General features: G+C 39.4%; 1 protein-coding gene across 1 annotated transcript in view; it reads left to right on the top strand.

Moving 5' to 3' along the window:
- The window catches only part of LOC105231247 (uncharacterized), a 195,721-nt gene that overhangs the window by 82,561 nt on the left and 88,458 nt on the right, over window positions 1–24,702 (top strand). The window contains exons 6-9 of the mRNA XM_049455526.1: window positions 10,954–11,085; window positions 13,996–14,367; window positions 14,858–15,184; window positions 17,082–24,356. Coding sequence (XP_049311483.1) covers window positions 10,954–11,085; window positions 13,996–14,367; window positions 14,858–15,184; window positions 17,082–24,356 — 8,106 coding nt within the window. The remainder of the gene's footprint in view (window positions 1–10,953; window positions 11,086–13,995; window positions 14,368–14,857; window positions 15,185–17,081; window positions 24,357–24,702) is intronic.

Below are 24,702 nucleotides of genomic sequence, written 5' to 3'. Positions count from 1 at the left end.
GCAGCTATATGTTAGGGTGGTCCGATCTAAGCAATTTCTTCGCAGATTGTATAGTTACTTCGGATAATAATCTTTGCCAAATTTCGTGAAGATACTTTGTGAAAAGCACAAGTTTTCCAAACAGGGACCTGAGTTTGATTGGTCAGTTTGTATGGTAGCTATAGGCTATAGTGATCCGATCTGAGCGATTTCCTTGAACATTGCGTTATTACCTTAGGTGATAACTCATACCAAATTTCGTGAAGATATTTCGTCAAATTAACAAGTTTTCCATACAAGAACTTAAAGTTTATCGGTCAGTTTGTATGACAGCTATAAGAACTAGTAGCCCGATCTGAACAATTTCTACGGAGATAGTAAAGTTACTTTGGACAATAAACTGCGCCAAATTTCATGAAGATAGCTGTTGAAATTAATAAACTTTTCTATACAATAACTCGATTCCGATCGTTCAGTTTGTATGACAGCTATATGCCATAGTCGTCCGATATCGGCGAATCCGACAAATAAGCAGCTCCTTAGAAAGAAAAAGACGTGTGCAAAATTTCAAATCGATAACTCAAAAACCGAGGCACTAGTGCACCCGTAGCCACCTATTAACCCTTGAGCGGTCAAAGCGACTTTCTTCAACCAAAAAAATGCGCTTATTTATAATGCATATTTAATTATTTATCTAAACTTAAGAGCGCATTAGTTAAAGCATACCTAAAACACATGAAAACTTAAGTAAATTAGCGAAAATTAAAGATTAATACAAATAAGAAAACGGCGAAAGGAAACGCTACAAATATTTCGCCATCACTTGAAGCCACCAAGATTTATCTACGAAATTTCAACACCGCATGCGCGACCATATTTCCGGCTTTACGCAAAATTCCGACGACCACCAACACTTGCCACCGCAAATTTTCAAAGCGCGCACACACGGACGGCGCATAATTAGCGTTTGAGCAGCTGGTTTTTGGTCAGCTGACCACATTTAACACGCTTTGCTAAAGATCAAGTTCACCCATTAAACTTTAATGCGGCAAGTTTTCCGCAAGCAATCACACATATGCATGTGCGTGTATGTACATCTGTGTGTGTATGTGCAACAAGCTTACCGCTAAGCGCGTAGCAATGTTTAGCTGAGATTTACTTTTTGTGCGGAAAATGCAATTCCTGCTTGACGTGTCTAGCGTGTTTTGTTGTTGTTTTTTTTTATTTTTTATTTTTTTGCAACGCCGTTCCCAATACGTTTGTTGGGCGGCGCGCGTAGACACTATGTAAACCTCAACTGTCACAAAGCAACAACCAACAAACAACAACAAAATAGTAGTGTAAGTGCTAACACAACGGTAACTGCACTTCAACTGCTGCAGAATGCAAGTCAGCCACGTAGACGTCGGCGCGCGTATTCTCGTTCCATCACGCTTCGTGTGGCATGCAGCAGCAACAGCAGCAGCGGTACAACAACTAGTGCCAGCATTGCTTATGAATATTAAATGTACACACGTTTATGGTATGACTGCCGCATAACGGTACACGAGGCTATGGCCATGCAGCGAAGCAAAGCAATAGACAACAATAACAACAACAAAATGTTAATCCCGTCGCAGACACCTGTTCCACTAAATGCATTTTGCGCATTGGCGGTCACACATTTTGCCAACAGCCAACAACAGCAACAATGTGGCGACACAATAGCACAACGAAAAAAACAAAAACAAATAAATATTCAAATCAAGTCTGCATTTCATGTTTATAAAGCCACATATGTGTTCATGAACGTATGTCTGTATATATCTTTTAGTTGTCAACTTCAACTCCAGTGTTTATACAGTTATGCAACGCGCCACCCAGGCCCACTTCTCCACTGCCACTTCTTACGAATTGAGGTTACACGCACTAACAGACAGTCACTCGTCATGCTGGCATTCCAGAAAATCATGCAGCAGGTGGCATGCGCCTGCGCATGCGCGGTGACCTAACCGAATTCTTGCACCAATCGCGACTGCAGCGCAGATTTTTTACTCAATAAGTAATTAAAAACATTTTTTATGCAAAAAAATTCTTCAAGTCAAGTCTTCCAGCAGCTTCTTTCAACAATTTCATTTAATTACCAACTTTTTTGCTATAAAATATTTTTTTTACTGAACCTTTATAATTATTACACCTACATACTATAGCTCCACATGTGTATGTCTCCATGTAAGTTCACACAATTAACCAACCCGCCACCGCTAACTCGCTTTGAGATCATGTCGAATCACGCAAATTGCGCTTGACCTACAAATCTAACAATTTTATTAACAACAACAAGACTAAAACATTAGCAAATGCATAACAGTTTCCTGTGCAACAAAACTGCAACAACAGATGAGTTATAAATTTGCAAAAATATATTTTAGAATATAAAAGTCAGCAACAAAAACTACAACAAACAAATTGGCTAATTAAGACACTATTAATAAAAGTTTAAGCAAATATGCGAACTACAGCGATAAAAAACAACTCTGTGAGAAAAAGTTGCGTGAAATAATGAGTAAAATTATGTGCATAAGTGGGCACACTATCGGTTGCATTAGATCCATGTCAGGAACTTTGAGGTTTAATAATTACTTTAGACTAGCAGCTAACACATCCGGTCCATGTCTGGAACATCCGATCAGTATTTAGTACTCTTAATTGACTCATTGAGTACCTGAAAGTATTAATGAGAAGTTTTCAACAGGACGAAAATTTAGTTGCCGCTGAAAGCTCTGCTATGTACTCGCTCAAGCTCCTTACAATAAGACAAAAAATGCCGAAAATTGATAAAAATATCGAACAAAGAATTTTATTCAAAAACACAAGCCTACTAGTGGTATAAGGTCTTTAAAGACGGTTGAGAGATCGTTAAGACACGTCTCGTTCTGGAAGATCGTCGACCTCTTGGTGCTTGAAGGTTGCAAGTTGTATAGAGATGGCAAAAAAGCTCGGCATCTCACACGACTCCGTTCGAATTAGTGGATATTTTGTGTATGAAACGCGTTCTTACTCGACTCCTCCGGATCAAGCTGATTTTTTTTTTCAGAAAGAGTAAAATTTAACCGAATTTAAAGCTAAAAAAAATTAACACCATCGATCAACAATCAAATTCACCAGATTTGGCTCCTGGTGATTTTTTCTGGTTCCCTAAACTGAACTTGCCGATATAATCTGGTAGGGAAATAAGCCACGCATAGACCAGTTTTGGTCCTGTGCGACACCAGATGGGGTAGATACATAGGTCCAACAGGAGTAGTCATCCTTTTAGATGTCTTCGCTTGACACGAATTTTAACTGACTCTGCGGCCTCAATATCGAGACCTCCTCTAGTATATCATACGGTAAGGATCCCAGATGCTTACTGCGGGACAAATGCACATTTCCTGCAGTCTTCTCGATCTGTCAGCCCCATCTTGCAGACGTGTGTCGCCACCAAACAGTTGCATCGACATTTTCCTACAGAGCATGTACATTTCCATATCTAACTATAAATGCAACATGGTCAACAAGCAATAATGAGAAATAAATGACCGGAATGGAGTCATAAAAGCCCACTGAGCTCATTTCGAAGTCATTTTTTTATACACAAATAATAAAAGGTCGCTTGGCAGAAACTAAAAAAAATCAAGCTAACAACTGCAACAGAGCAGAACTAGGTAAAACAGCTAAACATGCCGCATTAGACATATGTGATAATGAGCACAATATACGTGGCAAGCTCGCCGCAAGCGTGGATAATAAGTTAACGACCGAAAATCCGACTAAATAGCAGAGAAGACGCCACAAAGATTAACTCTCAGTATTGGCATTGAGGTTGATGATTTTTAAATAAATAAAAGTGAAGCGGGAGTAAAGTGGCAAGAGAAATGCAAAATATTTAGCAAAGCAAGGGGACATTTTGCATAAATTTAATGGCCAAGATGATGGCAACGCTGTGGGCTAAAAAGACAGGCGGACAAACTGACAGACAGAGATGGGGAGGACATGAGCGCAAACTAGTGACAGTAAAAGTTGGCAGATGCCACTTTGATGACCAGCATTGTTGTTGTACTGCAGCTCACGGTGCTGCGAAAAAAACCCATTAACTTGAGAAAAACCGAAGAAGCGGGAGTTTACGACGTTGGCAGGGCAGGTGGAGGGAAAGTCACAGCCAAGTGGCGCTAGTAAATAGTAAAAGCACACGAGCTTAACAAAAAAAAGGTGAAAGCAAAGGTTAAAGGGAAACTAGACAATACCAAAGGCAGACGAAATATGAAAGGCAAAGGAGCGCAAGCGTGAATGTTGCAAGCCAGTCGTTGGCCACATGCATTTATTTGTGGCAAGCTTAGTTGAGTTGTCGTGACACGTTCTACTAAAAATGTTAAAATATAAACAAAAATGTTTTCTTTACACTGTTGTTATTGTTGTTGCGCAAAGAGCATCACGATTATCACTTCAACGGCACTCAGTGATTGTTGTAGACTGTTTGCAGCTTGTTGGCGGCGCTGTTTGCATAGCAAATGAAATGTTGCAAGCAGGCCGACAGGCGAACAGCAAAAGCCTTTTTTGGGGAAAAAAGTGTGCAGCACTTGCAACACACACATACGCAAACTCACATTTGGAGTGGCGTTGTGCAGACAGGCCGCAGGCTAAGCGCTGCTTTCAAGTGACAATTAATTTGAATTTTGATTTACTCGAAAAGTACTGCGAATCGTGGCATCGCTTAAGTGGTGATTTGAAAGCAAACACTTGCCACATAAGGTATTGCCAGCGATTGTTGTTGCTGTTTATGTGCCTTAATGCGCTGACTGTGCCAGATTGTGGCGCGAAATAGCATGGCAGCGCATTTAAATGTACTGGCATCACTGCATGTGTGTGCGTGTGTGCCACATATGAGTTTTAAGTACTCACACACACACCGATATGCATGCAAATTGAGGCACGTAACGGGGTATTTAGGTTTTTCACTAAATAGCGCTCGCTCACCGGCGCTTCATTTGCACAAAAAGAAAATAAAATGTTTCGAAATAAAAATACGAAAATTTAAATTTACAACAACAATTGTAAATATATATTTTTTTTACTTTTATTTTGCCTTTAACGTTATCTTGACTTCGTCTAGCGCTCGCATGTTTTACTGCCTTTATTTGCCCTTTTTCGGCGCGATCGAACGCTAGTGATAAGCCACAACATGCATGCGTTACTATGGTGTTGCAACAATGTGGTACAATTATACATACATAAAATAGTAGATATAGACATTCATGCAATTTATATTTGCAATTTATCATAGCATTATGGGCTGAAGGTGGTGCAGGAATTTATTTAGCGTAAAAGTTGGTTCGATTTAAGTGAGACGTATGCCAGAATAAAAATTTTTTTACACAAATTTAGAAAAAATTTTATGAGTATAAAAATGTTGCTTCCTAAAAAACAAAAAAAAATGTGTATACCCTTCACAAACAAAAAAGTTTTCATACAAGAACTGGATTTTTAACGGTCAGTTTGTATGGCAGCAATATGATATAGTGGTCCGATCCGAACAATATCTTCAGATATCAGATCCTTACTTTAAACAATAACTTTTGTTAAAATTTTGTGATGCAATCTCATAAACGAAAAAAGTGTTTCATATAAAAACAGAAATTGGATTGCTCAATTTGTATGACAGCTATACGCTATAGTGCGCCGATCGGAAAAATTTATCAGGATATTATAACGTTGCTTTTGGTCATAATCTGTGCCAAATTTCGTGAAGATAACTCTAAAACTAAAAAAGTTTTCATACAAAAACTTGATTTTCATCGCTCAGTTTGTATGATAGCTATATGTTATAGAAGTCCGATCGCAACAATTTCTTCGGAGAATGCATCAGTACTTTGGTGAATAATCCATATTAAATTTCGTGCAGATATCTCGTCAAATAAAAAAGTTTTTTATAGATAGAATCGTCCTCTTTTCTGCTATAGACGATATTCAATCAAATCCATACAATACAACAAAGTTGAATATTTTTTTCTAATGATATGGTCATTACGATTAAAATCGCCCCATCCTCCACACAAATGTACAAATATTACAACAAATAACTCAAAAAGTAATTAAAACGCTTTATTACACCAGTTTATGTGGCGCTACGATATTGTCACGCGCAATTAACGCTGCTGTTGCAACATGTAAACGCATGCAGCGTGCAACATACGTGACTAAATATATGAAAAAAATACTTTGTATATAACATATATATTTTGTATATATACCTACATGGGAGTATGAGCATTGCCCCAGGCTGGCAGCTTCAGCGTTCGCTAAAGTGCGCAAATTTACGCGGCTCATTTAATTAATGTGCCGCTAATGATGACAGGCCGAGCGACAATCATAATGATTGCGGTCCGCAGTAGCAAAGTAGCGAATATTCATACATAACTAGAATAACAACTACGTGGACGGAAGACAGGTGGTAATAAAGCGCAACAAATTAAAGAAGGCTGCGAAAATGATTAATAGTCCCCGAATAATTTAGTCAAACCTAGTTAAAAAATATTATATAAAAACAAAATTTGTCTTAAAATTTTTTTAAATTAAATATAAAAAACTATGTAAAGAAAAAAATTGTATGCGCAATAATATAAATATATTTAATTTTTTTCCCATAAAAAATGTGTCAAAAATAAATAATTTTTTTTTTCAAAATTAATTTAAAAAAAATTATTCTAAGCTAATTTTTATTATAAAGCTCTATAATTAAACGTTCGTTTCAAAAAACCAAGTGGCAGGCCACCAGAAGAAAAAACTTTAAACATATCTAAACTACATCCTGTTATGCTGTTTTTTGCCTAGATTAATAGTATTTTTTATCTAAAACTCTTAAACATGCCACCTGTTTTTATTAACAAATCGAGTATTACACCGAATAACCAAAAAAAATGAAGCAGGTTTAACCTTCACTCTAATATCGTCTTGAATGTTGCCAGTGTGACGATATTTTTCGACATAAATCAAAATCTAAATTTTACTACCCTAAAGCCGAAACTTCTCGGCTTAATTTCAAAATAAACAAAGCTTTGCTATGCATCATTATTAGTTAATTTAAATCAATTTATAACAAATGGCGGCAAAAATATGATTGACGCAACAGTCGGTGAGAAAAAAATAATAATTAAAAACGAATAAAAAAAAAATAATTAAAAAATATTAATAAAATAAAACTGGCTCCTTCCTGTAACCAAAGATATAAAAAAAATTCTGCAAAACAGCCAAAAATTTTCAGCTCAAGCCATGCTTGATGAGCTCATGCGTGAAAATTAAAAACATCAGCATAACTACTTGCTACAAGTGCCGCAGTGGTAAGGAAATTAATTACTTGCCAGCGCAAATGCGGGTACGAAATGTCGGCATAACAGACGAACAAGCATATACATTTTTTCACAGGAATACATTCATGTGTACATATGGTATTAAGCTGTTGTACAGGCATATACGTGTTGTCAAGGTCAAACTTTTCAGAAAAAAAATTTTAAAAAATATAAAACATGAAAAAATTTAAAGCAAATAAGCGTAAAGATGTCAGGCGTTACCATTTTTTCTATTTCATACTTTTCAAACTAAGAAGATATGAATAAATAAAAAAAAAAGATTTTATATTAGAAAATAATGAGTCAGCACATAATTAACCATGCGCCAGCCGAAGACCTTTTCTATGCAAAATTAGTATTTTCTATGCAAAATTAGTATAACTATTATTTTTTCGTCTCACTATGTACGTAAAAATAGTACATACATATATATATATACATATATCTATATGTTTGCACATATATATACACTCTTTAAGTCCAAAACTAATTTCAGACACTTGTTTCTTTAACACTACTGAAATAAGTTGGTGAATTTAATTTGTGTGAAACGCAGAATTTGATTACTTACCCGCTTCTACGTGGTCTTAATAGCGAATCACTGACCATTTTTGGCTATTACTTGTACTCATATTGTTTTATACTCTTCGCTCTTCAAGCGGAGGCAGTAGTTAAATGGCGCCTCATTAGGCGGGAGCGGTCGCTTTCGAGGTCATCAATTTGAGTTTGAACACCAGTGCTGCTATATACATACATACATATGTACATATAAACATATAATATATGAATTTACCCAAATTATGATTTTTGGACACCAGCAGCTTCTTTGAAGGCGTGAAGATTCACACGCGTCCAAGCTAAAAATAGAAAAAATATAAATTTACATAAATATATACATTTAGCAAACAATTAAAAAAAGAAGAGAATGTACTTACAGACACAAAAATACCCAAAAGTAAGCAGGTAGTGTCTATAGAAAAAGTATAGAAGCCTAGCTTGAATAAAAAAAAGCTCGATTTATTTTAAGAGCGCTGAAAAATAATTATATTTTGCAGAAAAGCATATGAAAAAAATTGTGCAAAATAGTAACAACATATTTACTGCTGAACAAAAAAATAATCTAATTAAAGACCGATATTTCGGGATTAATATTTTAGGGATCCCGATATATTTCGTTATATTTTTTTTATTCGCATTTAGAAAGATACAATTATATTAGTGTTTTTTTTTTATAGTAGTAATCCCGAAATTTCGAGATTCATACATATTTTCGGGATCTAGAAATATTTCGTTGTAACACCATTTTTATTCGCATTTATAGAGATACAGTTATCTAGATTTTTTTTTTTATTTAGGTCTACAAAAAATAGTTTAGAGCATATTTACTGCTAAACATAAGAAAATATTTAATTAACTGCCGAAATTTCGGGATTCATATGTATGTATATTCGAAATCCCAAATATTTCGCTTCATAAACTAGTTTGTTCTCGTTTATAAAGAAACAATTCTTATAATTTTTCATGCAAGTAATAATCCCGAAATTTCGGGATTGTGACGTTTCAAATCTGCAAAAAATTGCTTAGAGCATATTTACTGCTAAACATAAGAAAACATTCTGCAATAATTAATTAAATACCGGAGTTTCGGGATTTATATTTTCGGGATCCCAAATATTTCGCTTGGGAAACATGTTTGTTCTCGTTTATAAAGAAACAATTCTTTGTATTTTTCATTTAACTAATAATCCCGAAAATTCGGGATTGCGAAATTTCAAAACTAAGGCTTTGGGAAACGAAAATCATTAGACATTTACTACATTCAATGGATTTTCTTTAAAAATTCAGACATTCCAATGCAAGCATAATAAATAAACTTCTCAAATCAACTCTACTTCCTGCGAGCTTTTACCTTTCACGCGACTATAAAAGAAAGCAACAACTACAAATTACCAGCAACATAAAATCAATTAGATGCATGCCATTTACGGTAATGAAGAATATCCAACCTAATGGCCAACGAAAGAACACATTTGTAAGCCCGAAAAAAATTTAAGCGCCTATTAACTCTTTGAACTACAGACAAGCGCTGGAGTTGCAAAAACGAGCTACAAGCTGGAGTAAGTTGGAGAAAATACCAAAAGCGGTAAAAGTATTTTAATGATCTATGCCGTAGAATAACAAGCGACGCCAGCAATCGGTAATAGACACATTAACCTTGCAACGTAGAAAAGCATGAAGTACTTAACGAAGGGGATAGTGGTGGGGGAAAGTTGTGGTGGAAATTGATTTTCGTGCTTTTTTGAAAACGAAATTGTGGGAGAGTTGCAGTTTTTGTGGAAAAAGTTTGTTGTTGCTTTTTGTTTTCTTAATTTGAAGAGTTTGAGATTTGTAGATGGCAAAAGCAAATAAAATGGGGTTAAATGAGATTTAATTTAATTTAAAGTGGAATAAATTTAATTAAATTATACCAAATTAAATTTAATTAAAAATATTAAAAAATAAATTAAAACTTACATAAAATAATATAAAAACAAAAAAGCATTCAATAAAATTAAAAAGACAATTAATATAATTTAATTAACTTAAATTAATACATTAAGTTAAATTAAATTAAAAAAATTATATTAAATCAGGAAAAAATTGAACCTAAATTTCAAATTCAAATTTAAATTAAATATAAAATTTAAAATTAAATTAAATTGAATTAAAATAAATAAAATAAAACCACCCTACAACCTTGAACCGCGTGTCAAGCAGATGCATTTTATAATATTTTCTCAATTTATCGTTTGCGATTTGCATAAATTCACGCGCCACTGACATTGCATATGCAGGCACGCAACACTGCCGCCGCACTTGCCACAACATGACAATGAAGTGTCAGCGCACATATCAGCATATACAAATTGCACAAAAGACAAACAAACAACAACAAACTATGAAAAAAATGGGAAAAAATTAAGAAATTACCTTCGATTGCCATAATCAATGCCAAATAATGATGCGCTGACAGGCCAAAGTTAGCGGCAATTACGCATGCGGAACATACAAGCTGCAAGTATATGTCAGAAAGCGTGGTTTATTGTTGCTGCTGGGCTGGGCATAAAGTGCAGCATACGCATTAGCTGGCGGTGATGCATGAAAACTGCGTAGCAACAAGGCCAATGGCGGCAAAACTCAAAGGCAGATAGCAGGACAAGTTTGTCGCTTAAGTCTTTCGTTTTGCAATGGTGCGTAAATAAGAGAGTTACTTACGAGTTGCATACATATACATATATGTGTGCTCATTCGTTGTTGTCCAAAGTGATGGACGCACATTTCAACGTTAATTTATTAGTTAGAAGAAATAAAAGGAAAATCATTAGGAGAGCTATAAAAATACGCCGACCTTGGCATTCATAACATTAATCAATTCATCGAAGCGTTCAATTTTATTGCCTAAACCCTTAACCCAAACACACACATACACATACAAGAACAGAACGCACACATGACGTCATATTTATAAAGATTTGCTACGCCTTAATCCTCTAATAATTTTGCTTCATCACATTGCTTCTTCTCCTTACATATATGCCGCGCACTCACACACACACATATACATATATAGATATCGACGAATGCCAAGATCCTACGATAAGAGCGCGTTGCGTCGAGAATGCCGAGTGCTGCAATCTGCCAGCGCACTATCTCTGCAAATGTAGGGACGGCTATGAGGGTGACGGCGAGGTGCTGTGCACAGGTAAGTCTGAATTAACCTAAAATGCTTTTGGCGCTTGGGTTGTCAAACTAAGAATTTAACGCTTTTTTATAACCCTTTTCATATAAAAAACAATAAAAATAAGTGAGTAACAGGAAGAGGCAAGCTAGTGGCGCGTACTGTTTGGCAATTAATTATTATTTGCTTTGAAAAGCTACTCAAAGTAGGTATGGATAGTGATATTTTATTTATTTTTGTTTGTTGCATATCAAATAGAATTTGTTGCGGTATGCACAAAGGTATGAGTTAGATTCCAAGGTTATATGAAAATTTTGCGGCTTAGAGTGATATCATCCGCGTTTTCAAATTTTTTTCAAGGAAATATATAATTTAATGTTCTATACTTGCTGAGAACTTTTTAACGTTCACAATGGTATGAAGTTACTTTTAGTATCACAGAAAACTATTTATGTGCTTCGGAAGTACTGTTTCTCAGAAATCAAAAAAAAAAATTAGATTAATACAGTTCTTAAAATCCTTCCTTTTTCCTCCCACGAAATAAAATACGGTAATTTTGCTTCAGTCACAAAATTTGTGAGTCATTATTTCTTTGCAATAAAATTTAAATATTAATCGATTATTTATCGGTTATCGAAATTATGAGTTATCGATATATTTTTTCAAATACGATAGCCATCGAATCAGACTAAAATATTTGAACATTTATTTAAATAATAATCGATTATTTCTATCGGTTATCAAAATTGTTAGTTATTGATTTTTTCCAAAGACAGCTATCACATTGAAAGAAACTAAAATGGTTGAATATTATTAAACAAAAATCTTTTAAATACATAATTAAAAATTACAATATTAAAGTTATCGATAACTGCATATCAAAATTTCTTGAAATCATTTTTTGATAACTAATACAAAAAAATCGAAATTTCTGTACAAAATGAATTCAGTAAGTAGCCGCTTTCAAATAAATTTAGTTTAGTTTTGTTTTTCAATACTGAATATTTATCGATTTTACAACATAGAGTATGCAAATTAATTTATAGACATTTTCAAATTTTAATTTTACTTTTATCTGCTAAAAACTATTGTACGAGATTACCATTGCGTCTATAAAAATTAATTGATTATTTATCGGTAATCGAAAGTGTAAGTTATCGATTTATTTTACAATTATGTTAGCTATTAACTAAAATATTTGAACATTTTGCACTAGATATTTTTTAAAAACGAAACAAAACTTATCGATAATATATTTTTTATCGATATAATTAATTTACCGATGTATTGCAAATCAATTAAATTCAGAAGCAAGACGTTAGTGAAAATATTTCTTGAAACTCAGTCGTATACAAATACTTTATAAATTCAATATGAATAATCGCTTGTAAGGCCTCTTTAATGTTATCGATAATTTCAGATTTATTTTAGTAATATATGTTAAAAAAACAAAAAAAATTTAAAATTTATTTGTTCTAATTGTTTTTATTAAATTTTTTTTAACGTGATTTGTTCCGTCCTTTCGTTGATAACTGATGGTATAAAATAAAACTATCGATTTATCGTTATATTTGGATAAACCATTTAGGTATTTTGTAAAATTCTATTTAAGCACCAGATATTTTATACTATAAATTTTGAAACTTTTTGTTATAAAAAAGTTATCAATATTTATCGATATATTCGGGTTATCGATACATTTGAGTATATCATTGTATATAGGTTTAGCTCATTTATTATTATAAAAAAGTTTTCGATTTTTATCGATGCATTTATATTATCGATAAATTTGGGTTTATCATTGTTTATTTTTTTAGCTTATACGTATTTTACTAAATTGCATGTAAACTCCAGATCTATTATATATTTAAAAAGTTTTCATTTTTATTATAAAGGGTGATTTTTTAAGAGCTTGATAACTTTTTTAAAAAAAAAAACGCATAAAATTTGCAAAATCTCATCGGTTCTTTATTTGAAACGTTAGATTGGTTCATGACATTTACTTTTTGAAGATAATTTCATTTAAATGTTGACCGCGGCTGCGTCTTAGGTGGTCCATTCGGAAAGTCCAATTTTGGGCAACTTTTTCGAGCATTTCGGCCGGAATAGCCCGAATTTCTTCGGAAATGTTGTCTTCCAAAGCTGGAATAGTTGCTGGCTTATTTCTGTAGACTTTAGACTTGACGTAGCCCCACAAAAAATAGTCTAAAGGCGTTAAATCGCATGATCTTGGTGGCCAACTTACGGGTCCATTTCTTGAGATGAATTGTTGTCCGAAGTTTTCCCTCAAAATGGCCATAGAATCGCGAGCTGTGTGGCATGTAGCGCCATCTTGTTGAAACCACATGTCAACCAAGTTCAGTTCTTCCATTTTTGGCAACAAAAAGTTTGTTAGCATCGAACGATAGCGATCGCCATTCACCGTAACGTTGCGTCCAACAGCATCTTTGAAAAAATACGGTCCAATGATTCCACCAGCGTACAAACCACACCAAACAGTGCATGCAACGGCTTCTGGTTGCTCTTCACCCCAAATGCGGCAATTTTGCTTATTTACGTAGCCATTCAACCAGAAATGAGCCTCATCGCTGAACAAAACACGCGCGCGAAACACATTTCGAACCGAACACTGATTTTGGTAATAAAATTCAATGATTTGCAAGCGTTGCTCGTTAGTAAGTCTATTCATGATGAAATGTCAAAGCATACTGAGCATCTTTCTCTTTGACACCATGTCTGAAATCCCACGTGATCTGTCAAATACTAATGCATGAAAATCCTAACCTCAAAAAAATCACCCGTTATGTATAAACATTTTTTTATTTTAAGATCTTCTTTAAGCTTATTTCTACTAAAACTTTTTTTCTTGTAAAACCACTTTTTAATTTCTCTTGCATGCTGAGTCTCACATTATCACTTTTTTTAACCCCTTAGACCTCGACGAGTGCCAAAGTCCCACTGCCTGCGGCACGGGTGCGCAATGCATCAACACGCCCGGCAATTACACCTGCGCATGTCCCGAAGGCTATCATGGCGATCCATATTACAGCTGTACGGACATCGACGAGTGCACACATCCGAATGCCTGCGGTCCAGGCGCCATCTGTACGAACCTCGAGGGCGGTTATCGCTGCGACTGCCCGGAAGGTTACGACGGTGATGCGCGCTCCGCCAACGGCTGTGCCGACTATGATGAGTGTGCGCGTTCGCCATGCGGCCGTAATGCGCAATGCCTGAATACGGACGGTAGCTTCAAGTGTATCTGCCCCGATGGCTATGCGGGTGATCCCAGTCAAGGTTGTGAAGGTAAGTGTCGAGAAATTGAAAAATAGCCACTACGCTTTTCTTGAACGAAATCTCAAGACTAAGTATATGGTACTCATTTGTTATTCTTTTTTATGTATTTGCATCCCTCACGGAAAAATCAAAACCAAAAAAAATGTTAACCATTGCACTTTCACGCGCATACAACACAAAATTCAATTAAAAAATATTCAAACAACAACAACGTACACTTAACCACGGTGGCACAAAACCATAAATTCACAACTCGAATTGTTTTTGCACACACATACCAAAAAAATAAAAACCGTAACCACAACAACAACACGCAAAATGCATTTAACAACTAAAACGCCAACAAAATAAACAAAATAAAAACACATTTGGGGCAATATCGAAAAATTATTTAACCCAAACACCCCATACATAAACGCACCACACGCACATGCCAAATTATCGACGACGTCTCAACCCATATTTATCACTCGTGCTCATTCGTATCAACATCGCGTAGACGTCGACGAGTGCTCCACTAACAATCCATGCGGTTTGGGTGCTGAATGCGTGAATATTGGCGGTAGCTTTGCGTGCCATTGTCCGCCCGGCTATGCGCTCGAATTCGAACGGGAGTATAGTCTGGGTGGCGGCGGCATCTATGGCGGCAATGGCACAACACTAAGGGTAACCGGCGCCGGTTTAGCTTGTGTCGATATAGATGAATGTAATATGGATAATGGTGTGGCCAAGTGTGGCACAAACGCAAAATGCATTAACTTTCCGGGCTCATATCGTTGCTTATGCCCGAGCGGCTTCCAAGGACAGGGGTATTTGCATTGTGAAAGTTAGTATCGCTTATTGTAGTATTTGTATAGTAGTACGCCTTTGCATATACATGTCGAAAGCTTGCAAGCTTTACTTGAAAGCTTACAAATAAATTGGAATTAATATTGTCAAAGCTTACGCCAAACAAAAAGAGCTTTTAAGCGTTTTCAAAATTCGACCAAATCCGTTTAAGCGCAAGGCTTGCAAGCTTTTTACGCATCAAACCACAAGCTTCTAATGCGATGCTTTAAACAAACACCGCAAACTCTAAAAGCTTTCCTACACTTTCAACACTTTCCACAACTTGCTTCCCAGCAAACTAAAAGCTTTCAAGGACGCACAAAAATATTTTCAACAATAAAAGCTTTCAATTTCTAATACAAACTTTCGCAGAAGTGCGTTAAAATTATTAAGCTTTTCGACATCGACTATCAACCTCTTAAGGCATTCAAAACTTTTGCAGCTCGTAGTGTAAAAGCTCTCGCACTTCCTTTCTATTTCTTCGACTCTTATAAAGAGAATGCTAACGAGAGAGCTTTTCATACCTATGAACAAAATTATGGAAATATTACTATGTTGGGTTTTTGACTATTGGAGCTTTCGAAAAGCTTTCATCCGGTTGCAATTTTGCCAATTATTTAAAACTTTAATTCATGCTTCCATAGTTTTAGATATACATTTAAAGTAGAATACTATGCGTCAAAAACGGCATTTCTTTGTAGCTTTTTTCAACTTTTAGTGTAATTCCTAAAAAAAAAATTTAATAATAAGTATATAAATTTCTTCCAAAGCTTAAAAACCTTAAAAGGCCTCAGTGTTGTTCGACCTTACTATCAAATGAAAAGAACAAAAAAACAATAGATATCCCTTTCTAAGAGAAAAGTTCTCAAAGTGATATGACGGAAAGCTCCAAGCTCCAATCATCAATAACAATATTCGCTAATGAAAGCACTAGCTCTTGTCAAAATTAAGGCTATACACTCGTATGTCTTTGCAAACCATTAAAACTGTGCTTAAAGCTTTACCGAAAATGTTGGCTTTACCAAGCCTCAACGTTGTCAGTCCTTACTATCGAATAAGATGCACGAAAAACAATAGATGATATATATTCTCAGAAAAAAGTTCTCAAAGCTGTGAACTGAAAGCTCTAATCATCAACTACAGCATTTGTTCATGAAGGCTCTAAAAGCTCTTGTCAAAATTTAGGCCATACACTCGTATGTTTTCACAAGTACCAACTACTGTATTTGTTCACGAAAGCTTAGACTCTTATTTTAAGACAAAGCTCAAAGCTTCATACAGTGAAAGCTTCAATTTATCGAAAATGTTTGCTGGGAAAACTTTCAACAACTCTACACTTTGCTAAAACTTACAAAAGCTTCCATAGAGCGCTTGCTTTTGAAGCTTTCTTAACTGCTATTACTCTCATTCTATTCAAGAGCTGCATTTGCATTCAAGTAAAACTATAGTTTTGCGACAGCTTTTTCGTAGCTTTCGTTTCAATTTTCACTCGTCTCCTACTGCCTATTTTCACGCTATTCCTACACATACATTTCTCATATATTATTTACATCAAACTCATTACATTCATGAATACATTGTAACCAAGTATATTTGTTCTTTGTTTAATTTTTAACTAATTTAACAACCTTCTCCCAACAACACCACCACCACTATGAACCAAAAACAAAATAAACACCAATCAATACCATCACTGCAACCAACGCCTACCATCCAACTACCTTGAAACCCCATCCAACCAACCAAACCGAACCGTAAACGATAATAACACCACGCGAACCACCAAATCAACCGATTGTAACGTTTGAATCAATATTTTTGCACCACTCCGCACGTTCAACGACAACGTCACATTACACCAATTTGATACGCACCCATTTACGTGCGCACTATAGACATCAACGAGTGCCAGGACAATCCTTGTGGAGAAAATGCGATCTGTACCGACACCGTCGGCAGCTTTGTATGCACCTGTAAATCGGACTACACCGGTGATCCCTTCCGCGGCTGCACGGACATTGATGAGTGCACCGCACTGGAGAAACCCTGCGGCACGCATGCCATATGCGAAAATGCCGTACCCGGCTACAACTGTAAGTGTCCACAGGGCTTCGATGGCAAACCTGACCCGAAAGTGGCCTGCGAACAGGTCGATGTGAATATACTATGTCGCAGCAGTTTCGATTGCACCAACAATGCTGAATGTATTGAGAATCAATGTTTCTGTTTGGATGGCTTCGAACCGATTGGATCCAGTTGTGTGGACATCGATGAATGTCGCACGCATGCGGACGCCTGTGGCGTGCACGCACAATGTATAAATACGCCCGGCTCGTTCCGTTGCGATTGTGAGGCTGGCTTTGTGGGCACACCGCCGCGCATAGCTTGTAAGGAACCCTGTGAGGATGTGCACTGTGGCGAGCATGCTTACTGCAAACCGGATGGCAATGAGGCTTATTGTATTTGCGAAGACGGTTGGACTTTCAATCCCAGTGACATCTCAGCCGGTTGTGTGGATATTGACGAATGTGATGCGGTACATGGTCCCTTTGGCAGTTGTGGCGTCAATGCGACGTGCACGAACACGTTGGGTAGCTTTAGTTGTGCCTGTCCATCAGGCTTTTCCGGCGATCCGCATGCCAAATGCGTCGACGTGGATGAATGTCGCGTGGGCAATAAGTGTGGTGAAGGTGCGGAATGTGTTAATATGAATGGCGGCTATACCTGCCGTTGTCCAGCCGATTCGATCGCCGATCCAGATCCCACAGTGCGTTGTGTACCAATTGTTACGTGCGCTTCAAACAACGACTGTCCCGGCAATGCGATTTGCGATGCGGAAAAACGTTGTCTATGCCCACAGCCCAATATCGGCAATGACTGTCGTCATCCTTGTGAAGCGGTTAATTGCGGCGCACATGCACAGTGCATGTTGGCCAATGGTCAAGCGCAATGCTTGTGTGTTGAGGGTTACACGGGCAGCCCCAATACACCCGGCGGTTGTAATGATATCGACGAATGTAAGACGAATCCATGTCAAGCAAATGCTATCTGTACCAATACAGCTGGTGGTTATCTTTGCCAGTGTCCAAGTGGCGCAAGCGGTGATCCCTACCGTGAGGGCTGCACCGCAGGAAAAGTGGCATTCACTTGTTCTGACTCGAATCCCTGCTCGCCGGGTGAAACCTGCGTCACAGACTCATATACCGGTAGTGGTGTGTGTATTTGTCGTCAAGGCTACGAACGTAATGCAGAGTCAGGTCTCTGTCAGGATGTGGATGAGTGTTCGCCAAATCGTCAGAAGGCGGCTTGTGGCCTTAATGCGCTTTGTAAAAATCTACCCGGTAGTTATGAATGTAAATGTCCACAAGGCTTTAGCGGCAATCCCTTCGTTATGTGCGAGCAATGCAAGTCACCGGAATGTCAATGTCAACCACCCTACAAGTTGGTCGGCAACAGTTGTATACTCGCCGATTGCTCAAAGGATAAGAAATGTCCGAACGGTGCTGAATGTATTTCAATCGCTGGTGGCGTTAGTTACTGTGCCTGCCCGAAAGGCTATAAGACCGGACCGGATGGTTCATGTGTTGATGTGAATGAATGTGTGGAACGTGACTCACAAGTGTGCGCTTTTGGCGCTGAATGTATTAATATACCCGGCGGTTTCACGTGTGCATGCCCTGAGGGCTATAACGGCGACCCTTACCATGGACTCTGTGCGCCAGCGCAACGTAAATGCGCAGCCGATAAGGAATGTGGCACAAATGAGAAATGCGTACAACCTGGCGAATGTGTCTGTCCACCACCATTCTTCTTGGATCCCTACGACAACAACAAATGTAAAAGTCCTTGCGAGCGTTTCCCTTGTGGCATCAATGCCAAGTGTACACCAACCGATCCGCCACAATGTATGTGTGAACCGGGATTCAAAGGTGACCCGCTTATGGGTTGTACCGATGAGGATGAGTGTGCGCACTTGCCTTGCGCTTATGGCGCTTACTGTGTTAATAAGAAGGGCGGTTATCAATGTGTTTGCCCGAAAGGTTTTACAGGTGACCCATACAAGAGCGGTTGCATACTGGAGACCGGCGTACCGAAGAGTAAATGCACTGCCAACGAAGACTGTGCAAGCAATTTGGCTTGCGTTGAAGGCACTTGTGTGTCGCCATGCTCCAGCTTACTTTGTGGACCCAATGCATTCTGTGAGACTGAAAACCATGCCGGCTGGTGTCGTTGCCGCGTCGGCTATAGTAAAGATCAAAACGGCGATTGTGTATCACAATGTAAGGATATTATTTGTGGAGAAAGCGCACTCTGCATACCAACGGCAGAGGGCCCAACATGTAAATGTCCACAAGGTTCCTTCGGCAATCCATTCCCAGGTGGCTCGTGCTCAACCGATCAATGTAGTGCCTCACGTCCGTGCGCTGAGCGTCAAGTTTGTATCAATGGCCGCTGTAAGGAACGCTGTGACGGTGTGGTTTGTGGCATTGGTGCCACTTGTGACAGGAATAGTGGCAAATGTGTTTGTGAACCCAACTTTATCGGCAATCCAGATCTCGTGTGTGTACCGCCTGTTAAATATGCTGAATGTGAACCGAAGTGTGGCGACAATGCGCACTGTGAGTATGGTTTCGGCAATAGCGTATGCGCTTGCAACCCCGGCACAACAGGCAACCCCTACGAAGGTTGTGGTCCACAAAACAAAAATATTTGCGCGCCCAATAGTTGCGGTACGAATGCTGAATGTCGTGCTGATGGCCAACAAATCAGTTGTATTTGCCCACAAGGGTTCACGGGTAACGCCTACGTAGGCTGTCAAGATGTAGATGAGTGTGTGAACAAACCTTGTGGTCTCAATGCGGCCTGTCTCAATACACACGGCGGTTTCGAGTGTCTCTGCCTATCCGGATTCGCTGGTGATCCGTTCAGCAGCTGCCAACCTGTCGATACTACATTCTGTAATGATGCTGATAGATGCGAATGTAACGCACGAGTCGAATGCCCCGATGGCTACACTTGTGAGAGCGGTAAGTGCAAGAATCTATGCTCAAAGACTGCCTGCGGACCAAGAGCTGCCTGCGATGGCGGTAAATGTATTTGTCCACTCGGTTATATCGGTGATCCATACGACACCACTAGTGGCTGCACCATCCGTGGTCAATGTAACAACGATGCCGACTGTAAGCTCTCGGAAATTTGCTTCCAATTGGGTAAAGGTTTGCGCAAATGTGTTGATGCCTGCTCAAAGATTCAGTGCGGTCCGAATGCGCTTTGCGTGTCAAACGATCATCGTTCGTCTTGTATCTGCACTGATGGTTATTTCGGCAATCCAAGCAATCTACAAGTGGGTTGCCAACCCGAACGAAAAGTACCAGATGAAGAGGATAAATGCAAATCGGATAATGACTGTGAAGCGGGCTACTCGTGTACACCCGACATGCACGGCACCAAGGAATGCATCAACCGTTGCTCAAAGGTCGTTTGTGGCACGAATGAAGTGTGCCATATTGATGCGAATGGACATGCGTTATGCAATTGCGCAGATAGCTTTGTTTGGAATCCCGTCACATCATCTTGTGAAAAGCCTTCACTGCCTGACTGTACTAGTGATACGGACTGCCCAGCTGCTTCTGCCTGTAGACCCGACGTGGTCGGTGTACTCAAGTGTGTCTCAATCTGCGATGAATTTACATGTCCGGCCAATTCGGTTTGTGTAGCGCGTAATCACGAAGGACGCTGTGATTGTCTAACCGGCTATGTTGGCAATCCAAACGATCGAAATGGCTGCCAGCCTGTGACGAAGAATCAATGTCGCACCAATGCTGAATGTGCCGAATCGGAAGCATGTGTAAAATATGGACCTACTGAGAGTCTGACTTGCCGACCAGCTTGCGAGAGTGTTAAATGCGGTCCACGTGCCGTATGCATTACTAATAATCACATCGCTCAGTGTCAATGTCCACCAGGACCATATGCTGGTGATCCAAATGATCCATTCAATGGCTGTCAGAGCGTACCATGTGTCTACAATCACGACTGTCCACCAACCAAAATGTGTAACCGTATGACACATACCTGCTACGATGTCTGCGATGAAGAATCCTGTGGAGAGAACGCCATTTGTATTGCTGAAGATCATCGTGCCGTATGTCAATGTCCACCAGGCTTCAAAGGAAATCCCATGCCCGAAGTTGAGTGCACAAAAGTAAGCGGCTGTCAGCCCGGCACATGTCATCATTCTGCCATATGTGAGGTCACACCAACTGGACCAATGTGCCGCTGTCCGGAAAATTTCATTGGCGAACCCGAAACAACCGGCTGTCGTCCAGTTGGCCAATGTCCAAATGGTGATGCCGATTGCCCAGCGAATACCATTTGCGCTGGTGGTCGTTGCATTGATCCCTGTGAGAACGCTTGCGGTCAGAACTCGGAATGTAAGGTGGTTAATCGCAAACCAGTTTGCAGTTGCCCATTGAAATTCCAACAAAACGGTGAATCACCTAAAGAAGGTTGTGTACGTTCAGTGTCTAGATGTAGGTCAGACATCGACTGTGGCGGTGATATTTGCTATAATGGACAATGTCGAGTAGCTTGCCGTAATGCAGACGACTGTTCGGTAGGTGAAAAATGTTTGAGCAATATTTGTGTAATACCCTGCTTGGATCACAGTCAGTGTACATCGGGTTTGGCCTGCTTGGATGGCCTTTGCGTTCTTGGCTGTCGCAGCAATAAGGATTGCCCATCGGACCAATCATGCATCAACAATAAATGTGCCGATCCCTGCAAAACAGGCGGCATTTGCGGTCCCAATGCGCTCTGCAGCATCGACAAACATCTCAGCCAGTGCACTTGTCCCGAAGGATTCGAGGGTAATCCCACACCGGATCAAGGTTGTGTGCGTGTACCGGCGCCATGCTTGGCTACCAATCAATGCCCAAGCAGTCATATGTGTATCGGCAACCAATGTAATTTGCCATGTCAGAAGACAACGGCTTGCGCAATCGGCGAACGTTGCTACCAAAATGTTTGTCGCAAAGTTTGTTACACAAGCAACAACTGTTTGCCTGGTGAGATTTGTAATAATGACGGCACTTGCCAACCTGGCTGTGACTCCGATGCTGATTGTCCACCTACAGAGCTCTGTCTCAGCGGTAAATGCAAATGTGCTGCCGGTTTTATTGGCACACCATTCGGTTGTTCAGACATTGATGAATGTACTGAGGAGCCTTGTCATCCCACTGCACGTTGCGAGAATCTCCCCGGTTCTTATCGCTGTATTTGCCCCGAAGGAACAGTGGGTGATGGTCTAACTCAACAAGGTTGCATTAAACCAAAGGAATGTTATAAGGATGACGATTGCGCGAACAATCTAGCCTGCGTTAACGATAAGTGTACAGAGCCCTGCAGCAACACCACTTGTGGACCGAATGCGCTTTGCAATGCAGAAAATCATCAAGCCTCTTGTTATTGCCCACCCGGACATTTGGGTGACGCAAGCGAGCATACAGTCGGCTGCTTCAAGGTCGAATGCATCGTCAATGAGGACTGTGCCAGCGATAAGGCTTGCGATGACGAGACTAATCGTTGCATCAAACCATGTGATCTTATTTCTTGCGGCAAAGGCAGTTGTAGTGTTGCAAATCATCAAGCTTTATGTACTTGCTACGAAGGTTACCAGCTCGTAAACAACATCTGCGAAGATATCAACGAATGTCTCTCTCAACCTTGCCACAGCACAGCTTTCTGCGAAAATCAACCCGGCACATACCAATGCCAATGTCCGGAAGGTCTTATCGGCGATCCAATTAATGTGGGTTGTCGCGATCCCAACGAATGTCTCACCGACTCCGATTGTCCTTCAAGCGCAAGCTGTCAAAATGCACGCTGTCGTAGCCCATGTGAACGCGAGAATGTCTGCGGTCGTAATGCCACCTGTTTGGCACAATCACACAATGCCATTTGCGCTTGTCCACCCAATTCACGTGGTGATCCATCCATTGAATGTGTCTACACCGAGTGCTCGGAGAACGAGGACTGTGCCAATGAGAAAGCCTGCATGGACGCCAAATGTATTGATCCCTGCGCTCTGCCAAATGTTTGTGGCACTAATGCGCGCTGCACTGCCCAGAACCATATCGGAGTTTGTACTTGTGAAAGTGGCACAACGGGTGATGCACAGCTCGGCTGTGTCGCGCTACAATACTGCAACACAGACAGTCAGTGTGCTTCGGGCACAATATGTACCAACGGCATCTGCGCTTCGCTCTGTAGTTCCGTGCGTGATTGTATCTCGGATCAATTGTGCATACAAGGCGTTTGTCAGCCCACATGCCGTTCGAACTCTTCATGCCCCGAATTCCAATATTGTCACAATAGCATTTGCACCAAGGAGGTGCTTTGTCGCAACGACGACGACTGTGATGTGAACGAGAACTGTATACAGGATACCTATGGACGCGCTTCATGTGAGAATGTTTGTCTGGGACGCGCACTTTGCGGACGCAATGCTGAGTGTATAGCACATAGCCACGCGCCCGATTGTGAATGCAAGGAAGGATTCTTCGGTGATCCGAAGAGTGGTTGTCGAAAGATCGAATGTTCTACGGACGCAGAGTGCTCCAACGATAAGACATGCGATGACCATATGTGTAAAATAGCTTGCCTTATCGGTGAACCTTGTGGTGAGAATGCCCTATGTACCACGGAAAATCATAAACAAGTCTGTCACTGTCAGCCTGGCTTTACCGGAGATCCGCGCATACGTTGTGACGTTGTCGACTTTTGTAAGGATGCGCCTTGCGGTCCGGGTGCACGTTGCCGCAATTCGCGTGGTTCATTTAAATGTACTTGCCCTCCCGGTTTGGTTGGTGATCCCTACAATGAAGGTTGTCGCACCGCGGTGGAGTGTGAAACTAGCGAAGATTGTCCCCCGCATGCTGAATGCACCAAAATTAACGGTATATCCAAATGTCAAGATGTTTGTGCGAATGTTAAATGTGGCACGAATGCCGAATGTATACCTAAGGGTCATCAAGCTCATTGTGCATGCCGTAATGGTTACGACGGCAATCCCGCTGATCGGATTGCCGGTTGTAAGCCACTACCCGTACCATGTCAAATGACCAGCGACTGCCCGACCAATACCTACTGTTCGGATAGTATTTGTAAACGTAAGTACTAACATGAAAAGGTACCAAAACACCCAACAACAACATAAAGTTAAAAATAATGTACGCTAATAACGGTACGGTTTAGTTTTGGAAAAGAAAATAATAAAAGCTAAACAACAAAATTGAAATCTTAGTGTAACCCATTTAGTGAGCTAACTCCGTAGTTACCTTATTACACAACCTACTACCCTACTTAACCAATAAAATGATACGCACAGGGGTCCGTGTAATGCCTAAAAACATTGTGTTTATGTGTGCAGGATATGTGAAGCTACTGACACGCCTATAACCTAGAATAGTTTAGACCCTAATGAAGTTAAATCTAATATGTTTTGGGACTTAACGT

The sequence above is a fragment of the Bactrocera dorsalis genome, chromosome 1 (assembly GCF_023373825.1).
Source record: "Bactrocera dorsalis isolate Fly_Bdor chromosome 1, ASM2337382v1, whole genome shotgun sequence".
NCBI classification, from domain to species: Eukaryota; Metazoa; Arthropoda; class Insecta; order Diptera; family Tephritidae; genus Bactrocera; species Bactrocera dorsalis.
The sequence above is the reverse complement of the archived record's forward strand: the minus strand, read 5'-3'. Positions and strand labels throughout refer to the sequence as shown.